Genomic DNA, 16,149 nt, shown 5'->3' on the forward strand with positions numbered 1-16,149 from the left:
ACACCACTGTCAGTGAAAACATATCACTCAAAGTCATGGTTGCCTTTTTTATTAAAGTGGAATTTAAGAAACATCTCACAAAAAATATACAAAAAGAATATATACAAATGATATGTACACTGGTATAATGTAAATCAAATTATGCAGCAACAATTTTTTTGTATAGTTAGTCTTAACACAAGGAGCAAAATATTTTTGCACTTTTCATATTTTCTCTGATAAAACATTCCATTTAAGCAATATATCCGATAACACAAAACATTAACCTACTGTTGAAAAAAGTCACACCGTTCATATTCATGAAAATGCGACAATAATACGTCATAGCAGCACACTGAGAAGTGAGAAAGAATTGCAACCGTGTATTGAAACATCAATTTACAGCTGTTCTTTTTTTTCTTTTTTCTGAGGAATTTGGTTCAGACAGATTGTCTTCCAGTAAGCCATGCACACCCACTTACCACAAACACATCCTCAAACAAGTATGAGCACGTTTAACTTGTCATGAGGGGAACACTGTCGAGGGAGGTTTGAGGTCAACCAGTCAACAACACAACCACATAAACAAACCATAAATGAACCATCAGGGTAACACAGTGACCAGGTCAGGTGTACAGTGCATAGTATGCTTTGGCATGCTGACATCCAGAACATAACAGTGGATGTTACATTCAGAAGGAAGGCCACAGGATTTGGAATCACCAGTAAAAATAGAACAAACAAATGACCACATGATCCAAAAAGTAAAACCAACTAATACAAAAAGAATCCAAACCCTTATAAATTAAACACTCAGATTAAGGCTAATTCAGTTTGCTACATGTTTTCAAAAAATGGCATTGTCAGTAACACAATTTCATAGGCCTATCAAGTGGCAAAAACGTCCATTTTCAACATGTACACAGATACACTCATTCTTTAAAAAAAAAAAAGTATTATTATTTTTATTATTTGAGAGATGTCTCTCTTTTTTTAAGGATGATGTGATGTCGTGAGAGCAGGGCTGTATGCCCTCCGCCTGTGTTCACAATCAGGACTGATGCTGTGATGAAAATGAGCCTTTCACATATGCATGCACCTATAGTTTTGAGGCAGTAAGTCAGATCACCACTCATTTACAAGCTGCCACGTCTGTCCTCCTCCTCCTCCTCCTCCTCCTCCTCCTCGCTTCAATGCATCCTTTTAGCATAATTTTCTCTCTGGAGAGCCATGCTGGGAGACTTTCTGAGGCAGGGTTGGTCCGGGTGTGATGCTCAATGAGGGGCATGGACACACCTCCACACAAAGAGGCTAGAAAGGACATAAAGGAAAGGATGCATCGCTTAATATTTGATTGTGATGTCATTTGTAAGCCACGTTGTTATTTGGAGCCTCAGTCATACCTCCTGTCATCTCCACCGGCACTAACGACGAAGCGGTCTCCATTTGTGAAGCGTACATTAGTCAAGTGAGCAGAATGGCCCAGAAAGCGTTTGTGTTTGCCCTGAAAACAGATCACATACATATCATCCAGGTGGCATCTTTCAGAGTACAGTAAACATGAGACAATGTTATCATCTGACAGATGGCATAGGGTAAATATTAGTGTCATAAGAAATCCCAAACAGGAATAATACTATTATGCAATACTTACAAACTTCTCTGGACATGGAAAGTCAAAGAGCTTCACCATTCCAAAGTCATCGCCTGTGACGATGTTAAGGCCTGAGTGGGACACACAGGCACAAGTGACGTCTGCTTTGTCAGTGTTGCGGGACCAGATGCCTATGACCTCGTCCCCAAGGACACTGGATACACACAGAGAGAGAGAGAGAGAGCAATTATATATTTGGCTATTATCTTTCCAACATGAATGTGTCGGTCTTAACACGGGGACTCTCACCTTGTCCAGGTGGCCCAGGTGATCCTGTCGATCTGGGACTGCTCTGTGACCTGCTTCCCAGATGGCACCTCGTACACGAGCCGTTTATAAGCACCGGTGGATATCTGGTTTAAGACATAACAGGTTAGGGATCATACAGCCAGCCAGCTAGCATGCGAGACAAACATGCCCTCCCACTGCAGAGTTGATGAACCCTCTCACAGTCCATACCTGGACGTAAGCGCTGTCAGCCGAAAAGTCCATCTGCATCACGAAGCTGGGGATGTCCCTGCAGCAGTTGATGCGGTTCAGCTGCGGTCCGAGTGTCAGGTCGTAGAAGTCAACTGCGCTCTCAGTAGAGCCTACGGCCAGGTAGCGAGAATTTGGACTGAACCTGTTAGAGAGACATGCAGCGTTTCAAAAGTCTGTCCGTTCTGTCAGATTTACTTTGTGTGTGTGTGGAGTAGGTTTGACCCATTTCAGTCCCCAAAGAAAATTTGTTAGTGTGACATTCCCTGAGGAAGACCTCTGGTGGTCCAAACATGTTGCCTCTTTAAATGATTTAGCCACCATAATAAAGGCTTTTTAATATTTCCTTCCTCTTTGGTCTTAGATTTTAGAGATTTTCTGGATTGCCTTCACCTTGAACTCAACTGTACCTTGTGCAAAGTGCCGAACTCTTCTATCATTACCTAATATCCTGAATAGGAGAGCGCCGGTCTCTTTTCTTGCCCCAGATTTTGAGCGAGGCCACCAGCAGGATGATGAACTCTCCGTTCTTCATGCCGATGGCCACCATGTCTCCTTCAGGACTGTAGCTGATGGTGCGCGCCGGGTGGCCCAGGTTCACCTTATTCAGCATCTTCTGTTTCCCCACAAGGCCATGCAACATCATCACATTGTTATTAGTGTAATTTTGTGAATGAGGAACAACCATCTTAATTCCCCTTGATAAAAGCAACATCTTATATGATAGAAGTACAAAAGTATTGGGAAGAATTGAGATGGTTCTGAGGGGATTGAGGAAACATGGCTGACCTTCTCCGGGATGTCCCACAGACGAACAGTGCCATCCTCTGCCGCAGACAGGAATACGTCTCGGGAGGGATGGGTGCCCAAGCCCCAGATCGGTCCGTCCATGTGTCCGTTCACCAAGATGTTGCACGCTGCATTCTTCTCTCCTACTTCAATGATCTCTGCATTCCTGGTCCCCACGAGGATTTTACCCTGACACAGAAATCAGTAAAATGAGTCAAAATACACATGCTGAAGTTTGCAATTCGCTGGATCCTTTTATGGAGTACGATATTATGTGTGACCTACCTTTCCTCTGCACACAGAGCGAACACAGTCTATGACCTGTCCGGTTTCTAATCGAAACGCTCTGCAGCGTTTCAGCTCCTGGTCCCAGAGCTTCAGAGCACCTCCCTCTTTTGAGCTGTGGAGGAAGACATACGTGTATTTCATCCCTCAGCTGATTAAATTCACAGCTTTAAATATGTATGCATTTCCCCCTCATATGTATTTAGTCGTATATTGGTATTACATTCATATGGGGAAATACATTGTTGCAAATATCAATAAAATAAATAAAAAACTAGTATTAAAAGCAAAGGGATGTTTTCCATCATCTGGTATCAAGGCCATCCAGCCCTGCTACACAGTGTGAGCTCACTGATATGTAGTATGGTGTATTAATGTAACAGAGCAGCACTCACGGTCTTTCCTTGCCTCCGGTGACAATGAGGCCGTCTCTCAGTGTGGTGTACATGGTGAACACAGGGCCCGTATGAGCTTTGGCCACAATTCTCACTAGAATGTGTTCCTTCCACACACACACATCCCCACTTATGGTACCTGTAAATGTCAAGGTATTCTGAAAAGAAAACAAATCTGCACTAATCTAGTGGCCTAAGAGAGCAGAGCGAGCAATGCAAAAACAATTCACAGCACATTTAAGTAGACAGTTTGGGATCAGATGGGCTTTAAATATTAGTAGAGTCAAATTATGAGGTGAAATGCAGTATGTAGTAAAAACATTTTAAAGATTTGTATATTGGTTGAAAGACACTTACAGCTCCAAATGCTACAGACAGCATGGTCTGCATCCGGGCATCCTCTATGGAACTCAGCACACCTTTTTTGCTGAGCAAAGCTCGACCAGCTAACGTCCAGAAACGCACATGCTTGATCCCCACAGACACAAAGTGTGTGTCAGAGTCTGGACGAAATTCAGCCACAAAGATCCTCTGGGTGTGACCTACCCGGCTGGCAATTTTGGCACCTAAAAAACAAAACAGAGTGCAATGAAAGCATTATCTCTGATTTGTGGTTGGACGTTCTAATCCCCAGAATGAGGTCAAAGTTTAAGGGGAGATTATTTAGTTTTACCTTCCTGCCATTTCCAGATGGTGACGGTGTGTTCGGGGTCCAGGCCCACAGACAGCAGGAGTTTTCCTGTGGCACTAAAGCTGACGGAGCAAACCCCACCGGAGTGGAAACAACGTAGCACCGACAGCGTCTGCTTGGTCATGGCGTCCCACACGTGTATAGATGGAGACGTGGCTGAGGGACAGAGAAGGAAAAAAATGAACTACTATCAATGCACTTCTTTATTTTTTGCGTCCAATTTATGTCACGTGTAAATCCTTTACCAAAATAATTAATTATTGTGTTTCTACAAATTCTACATTCTAATTGAACAAAACCCTAAAACTAGAAAGGTATCAGCTAGAGTTTAGACATATGCTTTTTATATATACTACATAATATTTCTTACTTTTTTAGAGAATCTACAACAAAGCAAAAATGCTTCCAAGCATCTAAAAATAAAGTTTGCATGAGGCAAAGACCACAAATCAAGTGGCCACTAGGTGGCGGTAACGTATCCTGTATATAGAATATAATGAGTTGAAACAATACCGATTTCTTTTCAATAGTTTTTAACCAAATTTCCTAATTGACATGACGACTCATTTTGAAATGTCCTTACCTGACATGTCACCACTATCACCTGAAAAGAAGATACAAATTCTGATTAATTGACAGAGCCGATAAATGATCTGTTTATTTTTTGTGACTTTCTGAGCAATTGTGCTTTTCTGCTATTGACAACAACTTATTTTCAAATATTTAGGTAATTTACAGAACAAATTACAAATCTAAAAGTTATATGTATAACATGTTATGCCATTAAAAATCCATGTAACTCAATATCTGCCAATTTCTGTTGCATGCGTGACAATCTCACAACCATTCATTTATGCATAAATGTGTCTCTATAGCACAGATAAGCTTGTAGGAGGGGGATGGCTGTCCTCCATGTAGAATGCCCCCCCCCCCCCCCCCCCCCCCCCCTGCACAAAGCACAACACAGGATACAAGGGAGAGAAACGAGGCGGCCGGTGACACAGGAGGTCAACTTCTCACAAACATACCTACTTGGCCAGTTGCCACCACGTTGGGAAATTTGGGATGTTGATTGATTGTCAGGCACAAAATGTCGTCACTGTGTTCTGCGTAGAAACTTTGGCAGGCTGTAAGAAAACACACACACACACACACACACATAGAGACACACAGATACAACATGAAATGAGTGTTTGCTTTACGGTGATGAGTAACACTGTCAGCGAGTCTTCTGGACCGTGTACTCACAGGTCGTCAGGTTGAGTACGATGCCGACTGAGGCCGTGTGGTAGATGATGTCCGCCCCCTCGTTCAGGTAGTGCACGTTATTGCGGCAGTCATTGCCACGGTAACCAAACACCAGGTCCAACACCAGGTCCTGCGGGGGGAGCCAGAAAAAGTCAGAAGGGTCAACGCCATGACAACTAAGATGTTCAGAGCCAGCTGCTGGCTGAAGGAGTACGTCGTTGTTCAATTACAGCTCTGTCTGGACAGAGTACGAGCGCACAGCGTCTACAGAAGGAAGAATCACATTCGAAACCAACATTTTGAATATTTTGCTGACAAGACGAGACTCCTCCTGTGTACAATGAGTTCCCCATCTGTTTTGGTAAGGATGTGAGGTTTTGCCTTACCTCAATGGGTCTCTTCTTTTTGCCGACATTGTTGGTCTGCAGCTTCTCCGGCTGTGGCAGCGCTCTGCTGACAGGAGGCCTGAAACAGACAGCTGGGATTAAGGGGGAGGCTGATGCTAATGACAATGACGACAATAATAATAACAATACACTGTTGGCTACTCTGACTATTATGCGAAAACATTGTATGAACATCTACTCATGTGTGCACACAAATAGGTGAAGTTGTATCTCAAAGGAAAAGAGCTACAATTCTTGAGGTGGGATTATTTTTTTCTTTCTTTCATGTCAAGGCTTCTTGTATCACAAGTGGAACAGAGTTTGTTTTGCAGGCGAAGCAATGAAAGGACTATGTTTGAATAAGGGGACTGAGTGGGAACGAGAGTGAAAATGCTAAGAATCATCCATTATGGGAAAAAACAGTTCAAGGAAATATGACATAACTGGAGCTTTGTCTGTTATCCCCCACACATCTTTAGGCACTCAGTCAATGCAATGTAATTAAATATTAAAACATATAATATATACATATACGTATATATACATATATGTTAGGATAAGGGTCTGAAAAATACAGTTTTACTCTTAATTAATAAGAGAAGTGAGAAAGAATACAGAGACTGTAAGTTCAAACTATTACCATGAACTTCTTCTACAGTCAAGGCAGAGTGTGGAAAGAGAGGCGAGACACCCGTAGCTTCATATTTAATCTACACATATCTACATGAGGTTGTGTGTGTACTCTGTAGAGTAATCACATAACCAGAAAATAAACAGCTTACCTTGACCCTCTTCATGGCAGCAACAACAAAGAGAAAGTTAGAATTAGAAAAAAGGGTTTCTTACAGCGTTCACTGCTGCCTGGCGGACACACGTAACGAAACACAACACCTCAGCCACCGAGGACTTAAAACACGGGAGTCAGCACCATGGTTGTAACCATGACAACTAAAGTCCATTTCCATGACAACTGCGAGGATGCTTTCATCGTTGTCAAAAAAACTAATCTGGAACTCAATGAACCTGAATCACCCAAAGTCTGAGACACACTTAAAGATGGATTGTAATGATGTAGAATATGATAATGCTTGTAAGCGCTGTTCAGGACCAGACAAACAAACAATATATTTCCTGAAAAACACTAAAATGATTCTAAAGATGTGTACATGTGTACATTTCTAATGTTCCTTCTGGTTTGACGTTAATATATGACTTTTCCTCCGAGTCGCTGACTATCAAAAACATTCAGATTTAAAATTTGTTCTGCTGACTACTAAAAATGATTAAAGTAAATTAAATTCAAGCTCTAACTTAATTGTTCGCCCAATTATTCCTGCCTGTCAGAAAAGCAGCTCATTAAGTGAATTAACACCCAAAAGAGCATCAAACACTGAAAAATGAATCACTAAAACTGCTGAAATTGTACAGAGGGGACTTAAAGGCTTTATATAAAGCTTCAAGAAGGGAAAGATAATACTTGATACTGTCTCGAGTCTTGACATGATTCAGTGAGATAAGGTGTTTCTCTGTATTTATACATGCTACGCCCTCTGCTTCATCTTTTGTCCAAAATCAACATACATGAACACTAGAGCTTACCTGACCACCCCTTGTCTTCAAGTAGAATTAAAGAACGAAGCAGGATAATGACAGATGGACAGCCATTAAAGGAAAGAAGAAGAGCAGAAAAGGCTGAGTTATTTCAAAAGGGCAGGGACAGGGCAGGAATTTCACGCAGGAAAAGAAAAGATTTGTTGACTGAAGAAGGCAGGTTTGGCTTCATCTTGATGCAGAAGCCTTATCCTGCATACTATGACCTTTCCTATGCCTAAAAGGTATTCTCTGACTGCGCAGGAGCATCCCTCTGAACCATCTGCAAAGCTTCACCATAGCTTCAATGACAGATACCTTTCGTCCACCGAGGGCTCTTTGAGCTGCAAGTGGGGTTTCACGCCCGTCATGGGTCGCATGTTGGCGGATAAGGCCTTGATGGTGTAGCTGATCTCGTTCTCCCGCGTCACATCGCTGTCGTAACCTGGTGACGGACAGGAATGATGCAGATTTTAGCGGCAGAAACATTCGATGAATGAAAAACCTCAAAAGGAAGCTCATCTCTCACCTCCATCATCCTCACTCTCGATGTCCGACTCCTCACTGTCGCACTGTTTGAATTCCCGGTGGCCCTCGGGCTCGTGGGCCCAGATCATGAGACACGTGTCACCCCCGCCGACTGTCACCAAGAGGCTGTCGTCATGGGTCCATCGCACATTGGTAACATGTGTGCTGTGGGCCACGTAGCGTTTGAACTTTGCATACTTCCCCTGGGGGAAGAGGGACAACATTTATGTAACACTTGTGACATTAACACGGAAATTTACATCACATTTGCATAAACCTGAGGCCTAAGTCATGAGGCGCTCAACCCAGTTAATACGAGGAATCATGCATTGTGTCTTACCTTGACAGGGTATCTGAAGAGCTTGACGTATCCCAAGTCATCTCCTGTTGCTAGCACCTTCCTGTCGTTACTAAGGCAGGCGGCTGTCACCTCAGTGACCTCGTTGATCAAAGGCCAGATGCCCTCGACAGACGTACCCAGGACACACGTCCACGTGCTCCAGTCAATCTTCTCCACCTGAGCCAAGTGAGTAGGCAATGAAAGATTTATCCATATAGCTCTTTGTAAAAGCCCCTCACAATATAATCCTTAACTGTCAACAGGCAAGATAGCAACAAACACAAAAGCAACAAAATAAAACAACAAATCAGAAATGTACTCTGGAGCGTCACCACGAAGAGCCTCTACATGCATCTACTGGTAGCCTATATAGCGAGTCTACACTGACATAAATTGCTCTCTCTCTTTGTCTTTATTAGAAGATGGGCCATCGCATTTTCAACCACCTACAGATAAGCGTCCACAAAATGTCAAACTATTCCTTCAAAAGGTAGGAGGGAGGGAAGGAAGGAAGGAAGAGGTAACCACTGTCTCAGCCAGTCGATAATCATCCTGTGATCGAGTGTGCAAGAGAAGAGCGAAATGCGTGGGAGGGAAAGAGGAAAGCATCACGATGAGGTGAGACAAACGAGCAAAGGTATAGGAGAGGACATCGGTGCAGCGAGACACGATCTAGCAGCATCTATCATCCGTGACCCTTATTTTCTTAATGCTTCCCTCCGCTGTGTGCCTCGCAAGGTGTCTGAATGTCACGCTGTATTATGGGGACCCTAAACACTACCGCACTTCCGCTGCCAAAATTAGAATGATACTGGTCAAAGGTGGGCCCTGCAAATGCTTCACTGCCCTTCCTCGAGCCTCCTCTGATCCCGAAGGGAAAATTTGGGCCAAGAGCGCAACCATAACCGAGGCCGCTCCTGTACCTTCTCTCCCTGCATACCTCTGTAGCCGGGATGGTCTGCCTCTTGCCACGAGGAGCCTCAAAAAAAAACTGCTCTTTAGCACCGGTGTTGACTTGGAGTAGTTTTCCTGTGAATGAAAGTGCGCCGTGATGTTTAACTGTTTTTTTAACAGAGACATTTTTAATCCATAATTTGATCGCTGGCAGTCGTTAGTATGTAAGGAAGCATGTTCACCTCTCTTGTCCCAGTCCAGGTGGGTAATGTAGTTGAGGCATCCTTTGCACACCCCAACCCGTTTGCTGCTCATTACATTGTAAATATCCACAAAAGTGTCCCCTGATGCGACTGCAAGGTACTTCCCAGTCCCTGAGTAAACACAAGAGGGATGAGTGTCAGATAGATCGTCAGTCTCTTTGGTTCAGACTTTAAGATTTAGACATTTTGCACAGACCATTTTGTTCATGTTCACCTCAGAATTGATGCAGTAACTTCGGGAATAACTTAACTTTTCATATTTCATCAAGTCAAAGTCAAAGTTCTTTGGTAATTCCAGTAAAACGATTGGCATTCCCATTCAGCCTCAGCTGTGTTTTAATGCTAATTAGCAAACGTTAGCATGCTAACACACTAAACTAAGAAGATGAACATGGTAAACCTTACACCTGCTAAACACTGTAGCATTTAGCTTATGTCGCCATGTGCCTAAGTCTGAATATAAATAATATAATAAATAACTACACTGCTTTATAAAGCAGTATAGGCTCTCAGGGACTCGTGGGTGTTGGGTTGACAAACAGGAGATCGTGCATCGTGGACTAAGGTTAAGTGTCAAGGGAAAGAGCGTTTAGTCACTGTTTCTCATTCCTCTTCTTGCTGCCTCTCTGTCTGGCCTCTCTTTCCCTTCTCTCACAGCGGAAGGGAAATATGTATACCTGCTGAACTTCTGCATCCCACACACACTAAGATGCTTTGAAGGGCACACAGATTTCAGAGGCACATTTACTTCTCAGACAGGGTGTAATGGGAGTTTTGTCAAGGTGAAGAAATGCGGAGGTGCGCGTCAGACCTGGAGAGAATCTGATATCGGAGATGATGTCCTTGCGGTGGTGGAAGGACACCAGGTCCTCCAGGGTGTCTGCGTTCACAATGAGGAAGCTGCCGTCATTCAGGCCCACCGCCAAAGCTTTGCCATCAGGGGAGAAGCAGCAGCAGCGGCCGCCTGTGGAGGACAATGTGTTTGTTGAAGCCCCAGGGCCAGTGTACGCCCTGTCAGAAAATAGACTCGTCTGTTAGTGTTTTGAGCAGTGACTCACCTTTTCTGAGCTTGCGCACAGCCAGCATGCAGTGGCTGGGTGAAAGGTCCCATATGCGCAGGGTTTTATCATCACTGACGGTGGCACAGAGAGGGAGATGGGGATGAGTGGCCAGGCCCCAAACTTCACCTTCCATGTGACCCTGCAAACACATACAATAGAGTCATTATCGAATGTGTTGAGTCAACTTATTCTTGGGTAATGAAAGAAAAAAACTGCCAAAAAAGAAAACAAAGAATGTACTCAGCATTAATATTGTATTTTGTTTATTTTTTGCTTATCCCTGTGCACCGAACTTTACTTACAGGACTACTATATCAGTTAAACAACACTGTAGGACTAGTCCAAGCAGTTAAAAATAAGAGTTAACCAACCATGCTAAGTTTGTAAAAATAACCATGGGTGCTTTTAAGTAACTATTGAGTATTTACCAGAGCGTGCTTCTTTGCTAATTTGTAAACGTGTTTATATATTTACTTACAATGATATATTACTATCATTATGATATAGAATTATATCATATTATATTTTATTGTTAAAATCACTGTACTGTATTTGCCATCCAATTTCAGTTTCAGGGCAACAACTGACATTGTCCTCGTATCCTCCTATTTATTTTCCGTTTGTTCTCTTAAATGTGTAACTATCCCCATACATCTCAACAAAGGGTCATCATAGAATTAAGAAAAGTCTAAAAAAAAAGTCTAGATTTTCTTAATACTTCTCTCAACTGGAGATGTAATTGTTCTTAACGCAAAGACTAACACAATTAAACGGCACAAAACATTAAGCTAGATTCAAAATAGGGACATTTGGCATTGGCGATCAAGTTACACGAATTAATGTCAATATCAGGAAAGCAGAGAGAAGACATTGATACCGGTTGGTATTTCTTTTTTCTTTTAATGCAACCTGAAGTTTTGAACAATATTGGACTGTATTTGGTTGTGAGTAAAAGACAAAGCGATAATTTTGAGCGTTGAGTCGTTACGGCTTATTTCATGCATATGTTGTCACTTGGAGGTGTAAGCCCACTTTCTAATTAAAATTGAATACCCTGATGAGTGCGTTGAAGACAATTAACTTTAAGGCTGGGAATCCTGAACCAACCCATAACACTGATGTTAAAGAAAAACGGCCCACACAATTGACTAAAAATATATAGATATTGAAAATATTCAAAAAAGGAGAAAAGCACGGTTAACTAAAGCAAATGAGTGGGAAAAATGAAGACTCTTATGCAAACAGATGGCAAAGTTTCAAAGGTACAAAAGAGCTTGAAGTATTTCCTTGACTGTTGATTGATATTCCACTTCCTGAAGATAAGTGTAAAAGGCAAGAAGATTGGTTTAAAACAAAGATGGACTTTGAACCAGTTAATGAGTAATGTGAAACAATGGCTGTCTGATGTTGATCATCAGCTTGATGATGTGAGACAGTGTTTTGAATGTTTTAGTGAAACACGTAAAAACTAAGGTTTCAATCACTAAATCTTCTGCTTATAAGTATTTCCTTATCGTAAAGCTCAAGCAGAAAAAGCTCGCTTCAGCGTGCTGCTGCATTGGAAGCTAAACATACTTTGGCGGTTGCGGAGGAAAACTTAAAAAGAAGAAAGGAGAAGTTACAACTCAACGCTGAACTAGCAGCTATCAATGCAATGATCCACGTGTTGGAAGGAGGTGTTGTGAGTTGTGCCAAAAGCAGGCGTGATGGCATGAACTCATATCTCCCCGAATCCGAAAGCCAGCAACCTAACCTGCTAAACAAATGGAAATCAGCTGTTCATCCTACCAATAGTGAGCCATATACACATGCAGGACTTACGACCAAAGGAACCAACACACACACAGGAGCGAATCCACGATGAAAAAAACTATGATTGACAGGTCTTATGGACATCAAGCTTTTTCACTTGGAACAACTGCTGTCGAATCTCATCCTCTCAATAGACCAACATTAGAATCAAGAATCACAACTAACCGACATCAAAGCAGATCTCTAGATTAGAGGTGTAATGGTGATTTAATTATGCTGCCTCCTCATGATAACGCCAGTCAAAGCAACAAAACAACCGTAAAAACAAAAGACATTTTGGGTGATATATGAACAGTAGCAACATCATCAGCAGTGGCTTATTTAATTAAGCATAATACATAATATAATATCTACGATATTCCACAGGATACTTACATAGTCAGTCTGTTACAACAGCTGACTGAGGACAACCTTTTATTATCTAAACTGATCCCATCCATCACAATGTGCTTGTGAATTTAAAACTTTTGAAAAGGGCAATCAATAGCATTCGCTCTGTCTATCAGGGGAGACTCTGAGACGCTGCAGGACCACTTAACTAAATTAAAAATCTCCCATTAAGCAGCAACAACTCATCGCCGTTTACAGCCACCTCCTCTGTGATTCTCAGTTGCTATAATGCTCGTAATGTTATAATCAGACTGAAGGGCAAAGCTGGTAGGTTTGTATGATTTAGCCACAGAATGGATATGCTTCTGTCACTGCAGCTGGTTTTCAAAGCATAACACATATTTCTTGGGTACTTTTGCTGCCATAAAGGCACATGTTTGACCTGCCAAGGGACTGCAGATGCAAATTAGCTTAAGCTACAATCTGGTACAGTGCATCGAATGGTGACATTTATGTTTTAACTGTAAATGGTCCCTTTTAAATAAATAAATCAAATAAATCCCCATTTTGTCACCTTGTTGTAGGCGCATTACTCCGACTTAAGAAACATTCCTGCAACTTCATTACAGTACAATCAAAATTACACTTCAGAGCATCTTCAATCTTTCAAATCTTTACTAACTAAGACAAAAGTCACTTTAGATACTTTCAGCTCATCATATCGCAGATAAACTACAGGTAGCTTTCCCATAAATACACTGTGTGGGATCAGGTAGAATCTGATGTGCTGTATATCATTAGAGTTGTCGCGGCTTTTGTGGCTTTTGTCTTATCAGTGTCTTACCTGGACCAGCAGAGTGATGGGGCCACTCTTGTCCACCTCCAAGATCTCTCCGTTCTTGGTCCCCACCAGGATGTGGCCATGGCCCAGAGATATGGCCCGTATGGAGGGGTTGTCCTCCAAGAGCAACCCTGAAGAGTCAATGAATTATAGAGACCTTAGCTTGAAGGAAGGCAGGAGGCAATCTTCATCTCAGCTAAAAGCATTGAATGTTTTGCATTGGGTGGCTGTATTTCATCTCTGGAACTAGATCAAATGATCCAAGGACAGTAGAGGACAACTGAGAACAGGATGACTCGATTACCTTTAGAGCCTGGAGCTAGGACCGCTCGCTTGATGGCGTAGGTCTTGAGGCATCTCTCGAAAGTGTCGTCCCACAGAGCAACTATACCATCCTTTCCTCCAGTCACAAATCCCTACACGGACAATATATTTGCACATTTAAATGTATACCATATATAAAAAGAGATGGCTAGGCAAAAAGGGAGACAGACAGAAAAATATACTTCTAATCAAATTTTCACAATTGACTTTATTCTGTAAAAACTGATCAGCGAAAGAGCCCTGTTCCTTGTGGTACCTTCTCTAGAGCGTGCACACTGAAAACAGGGCCGTCATGCGCCTTGACAGTCTTCATCAGGAACATGTCCCTCCAGATGCAAATGTCCCCCGTGCATGTGCCTGAAAACACCATCTCCTCCGACCAGCCGTAAACAGCGCACATCATTGTCTCCGTCTTGCCCATGTTCCCCTTGCGTCCAATGAGACCACCACCTGAAAGAGAAACTCACAGTAAGATGTGTCGCAGCTAAGCCAGAGTTGTGCGTGTTAGAGTCTCTGCTCAACAACAAAAATGCCAGGGGTCTTACCAGCCTTATGCCAAAACTTCATATGTTTCACACCAGCTGTAATGAGCTTGTCAGGTAGGTAGGGATTTATTTTGACAACGAATATCTTGTCCTTGCTTCCCCTGAAAATCAATTACATCACAAAAAAAATGCACTTAGGAAAAACATTACATTTATACATTTCTTGAGGCATGTACACACTTCTATAGACTGTACCAGGCGGCAACCTCCGGGTTCACAGTGAAGCCAATGTGGAAGTGCCTTAAATTAGCATTCTCTCTACTGGCTAGCAGGGCGCGACTCCTCTGGATTGTATAAAAGTCTATGAGAAAATGTCTCTACTTCTCACTTGATTTATTACCTCAGTAAACATTGTAAACACAAGTTTATGGTCTCAATCGCTAGTTTCAAGTCTTCCTTAATACAGCATGGTGTTCATTTAGTGAATTATGGTCCATTTAGAGTAAAATAAACCATAAAGCAGGATATGCATTAGGGCGTGGCTACCTTGTGATTGACAAGTCGTGACTGGATGTTGTCCATGTTTTTGTCTTACAACTTTAACCCTATTCACAAACTATTGCTGTATTGACCAAAAATGTGAAATTTTTAGGCTCCTTTTTTGGCTCCCTTTGTAATTTCAAGCATTACAAACACGCTAGAGAAATAAATGTTGTTTTTCTTTCTGACTGCATTGCACAATGTGAACATTGAAGATCAGTCATTGGTCCTGTCTAGGCACTGGATTATACCTGACACTTTTAAGCTCTCTAATCGTTGCCCTTTGTGCTAACACCCACTCCTCTTCTCCCAGCTGAAGACTAGACGGTGGTGGTGCACAAGCTAGGCTCCATCGGGCCCCTGATCCTTCTTCCCGCCTCACTGCATTGCCCACCAGGGTCTGCGAAAGAAGACTAGTGCAGCTCCAAGCTGTCCCTGAGCTGCAGTGAGAGTCTGGCACACAACACGCAGGAGAGCAACCCGCAATTCATTGCTCCAAACTAGCCAGGGGCAATTCCAGCGGAGTAGAGACTAAATATGAACATCAAGTAGGACAAGCAACAAAGCAAAAGCAAAGATATTTTAGGATGCGGATGTTTTCCAGTTAGCTGGGTTATATATTTGATCTGCTATCTGCTGTTCTGAACACATTTACACCTCTCATGCTTTGCAGAAATTCAGGTCTGGTAAGGTAATCGTCTTGCATCAAATGAACAAGCCTGGTGTGTGTGCCCCATATCTGGTCGCATGTATCGTTTACATCCTATGCACTCAGCGATCATTTGCATCCTTGTCTCCGGCGGTATAGAAAGTCTGTCACATCTAAGCTCAGGATTATGTTGCCTTGGACACTCCTGAAGGAAGTCTTCCTTTATATTTGATGTACTTTTAAAGATGCAGAGCTTTATATCTTTATTGTCCAATTTGTTTCAGCTTTTAGGACAAACTCGTAGGATGTGCGTACTACTTTTCATTTATCTGTTGTATTACTTGATTACAAGCCATTTGCTTTGTATCGTTTCCTTGTCAAACTAAAATCTGACATATTAAGCACCCAAATTGGCCAGGATGAGCCCATGACAGATTAAGTCTCTTTAATTATGGATCTGCAGATGGGGCCTTGGGGCAAACTCCTACTCTAACAATTTGGACTCTGTTAGAGTGGAGCCGCCTCGTAATCTAAAAGGTAATTCCCCTTCTTTCCTCATCATCAATCACAGTGTCGGCTCTGCACGGC

General features: G+C 42.4%; 1 protein-coding gene across 2 annotated transcripts in view; it reads right to left on the reverse strand.

Annotated features, from left to right (window-relative positions):
* Window positions 1-1,253: 1,253 nt before the first annotated feature.
* The window catches only part of eml5 (EMAP like 5), a gene marked incomplete at both ends in the record, with an annotated part of 32,500 nt that continues 17,604 nt past the window's right edge, over window positions 1,254-16,149 (reverse strand). The window contains 26 exons of one of the 2 annotated variants that reach the window (XM_079175122.1): window positions 1,254-1,290; window positions 1,383-1,483; window positions 1,634-1,787; window positions 1,883-1,986; window positions 2,093-2,255; window positions 2,554-2,726; window positions 2,900-3,088; window positions 3,185-3,299; window positions 3,580-3,737; window positions 3,937-4,145; window positions 4,253-4,426; window positions 4,854-4,874; window positions 5,299-5,397; window positions 5,519-5,648; window positions 5,905-5,983; window positions 7,813-7,939; window positions 8,024-8,225; window positions 8,363-8,539; window positions 9,303-9,391; window positions 9,499-9,630; window positions 10,331-10,483; window positions 10,578-10,719; window positions 13,567-13,694; window positions 13,868-13,979; window positions 14,144-14,337; window positions 14,433-14,533. In XM_079175122.1, the coding sequence (XP_079031248.1) occupies window positions 1,254-1,290; window positions 1,383-1,483; window positions 1,634-1,787; window positions 1,883-1,986; window positions 2,093-2,255; window positions 2,554-2,726; window positions 2,900-3,088; window positions 3,185-3,299; window positions 3,580-3,737; window positions 3,937-4,145; window positions 4,253-4,426; window positions 4,854-4,874; window positions 5,299-5,397; window positions 5,519-5,648; window positions 5,905-5,983; window positions 7,813-7,939; window positions 8,024-8,225; window positions 8,363-8,539; window positions 9,303-9,391; window positions 9,499-9,630; window positions 10,331-10,483; window positions 10,578-10,719; window positions 13,567-13,694; window positions 13,868-13,979; window positions 14,144-14,337; window positions 14,433-14,533 (3,463 nt within the window). Of the gene's footprint in view, window positions 1,291-1,382; window positions 1,484-1,633; window positions 1,788-1,882; window positions 1,987-2,092; window positions 2,256-2,553; window positions 2,727-2,899; window positions 3,089-3,184; window positions 3,300-3,579; window positions 3,738-3,936; window positions 4,146-4,252; window positions 4,427-4,853; window positions 4,875-5,298; window positions 5,398-5,518; window positions 5,649-5,904; window positions 5,984-7,791; window positions 7,940-8,023; window positions 8,226-8,362; window positions 8,540-9,302; window positions 9,392-9,498; window positions 9,631-10,330; window positions 10,484-10,577; window positions 10,720-13,566; window positions 13,695-13,867; window positions 13,980-14,143; window positions 14,338-14,432; window positions 14,534-16,149 lie in introns of both variants that reach the window. The other variant, XM_079175121.1, reaches the window with a different exon arrangement.

Source organism: Pholis gunnellus (genome assembly GCF_910591455.1).
Source record: "Pholis gunnellus genome assembly, chromosome: 15".
NCBI lineage: Eukaryota > Metazoa > Chordata > Actinopteri > Perciformes > Pholidae > Pholis > Pholis gunnellus.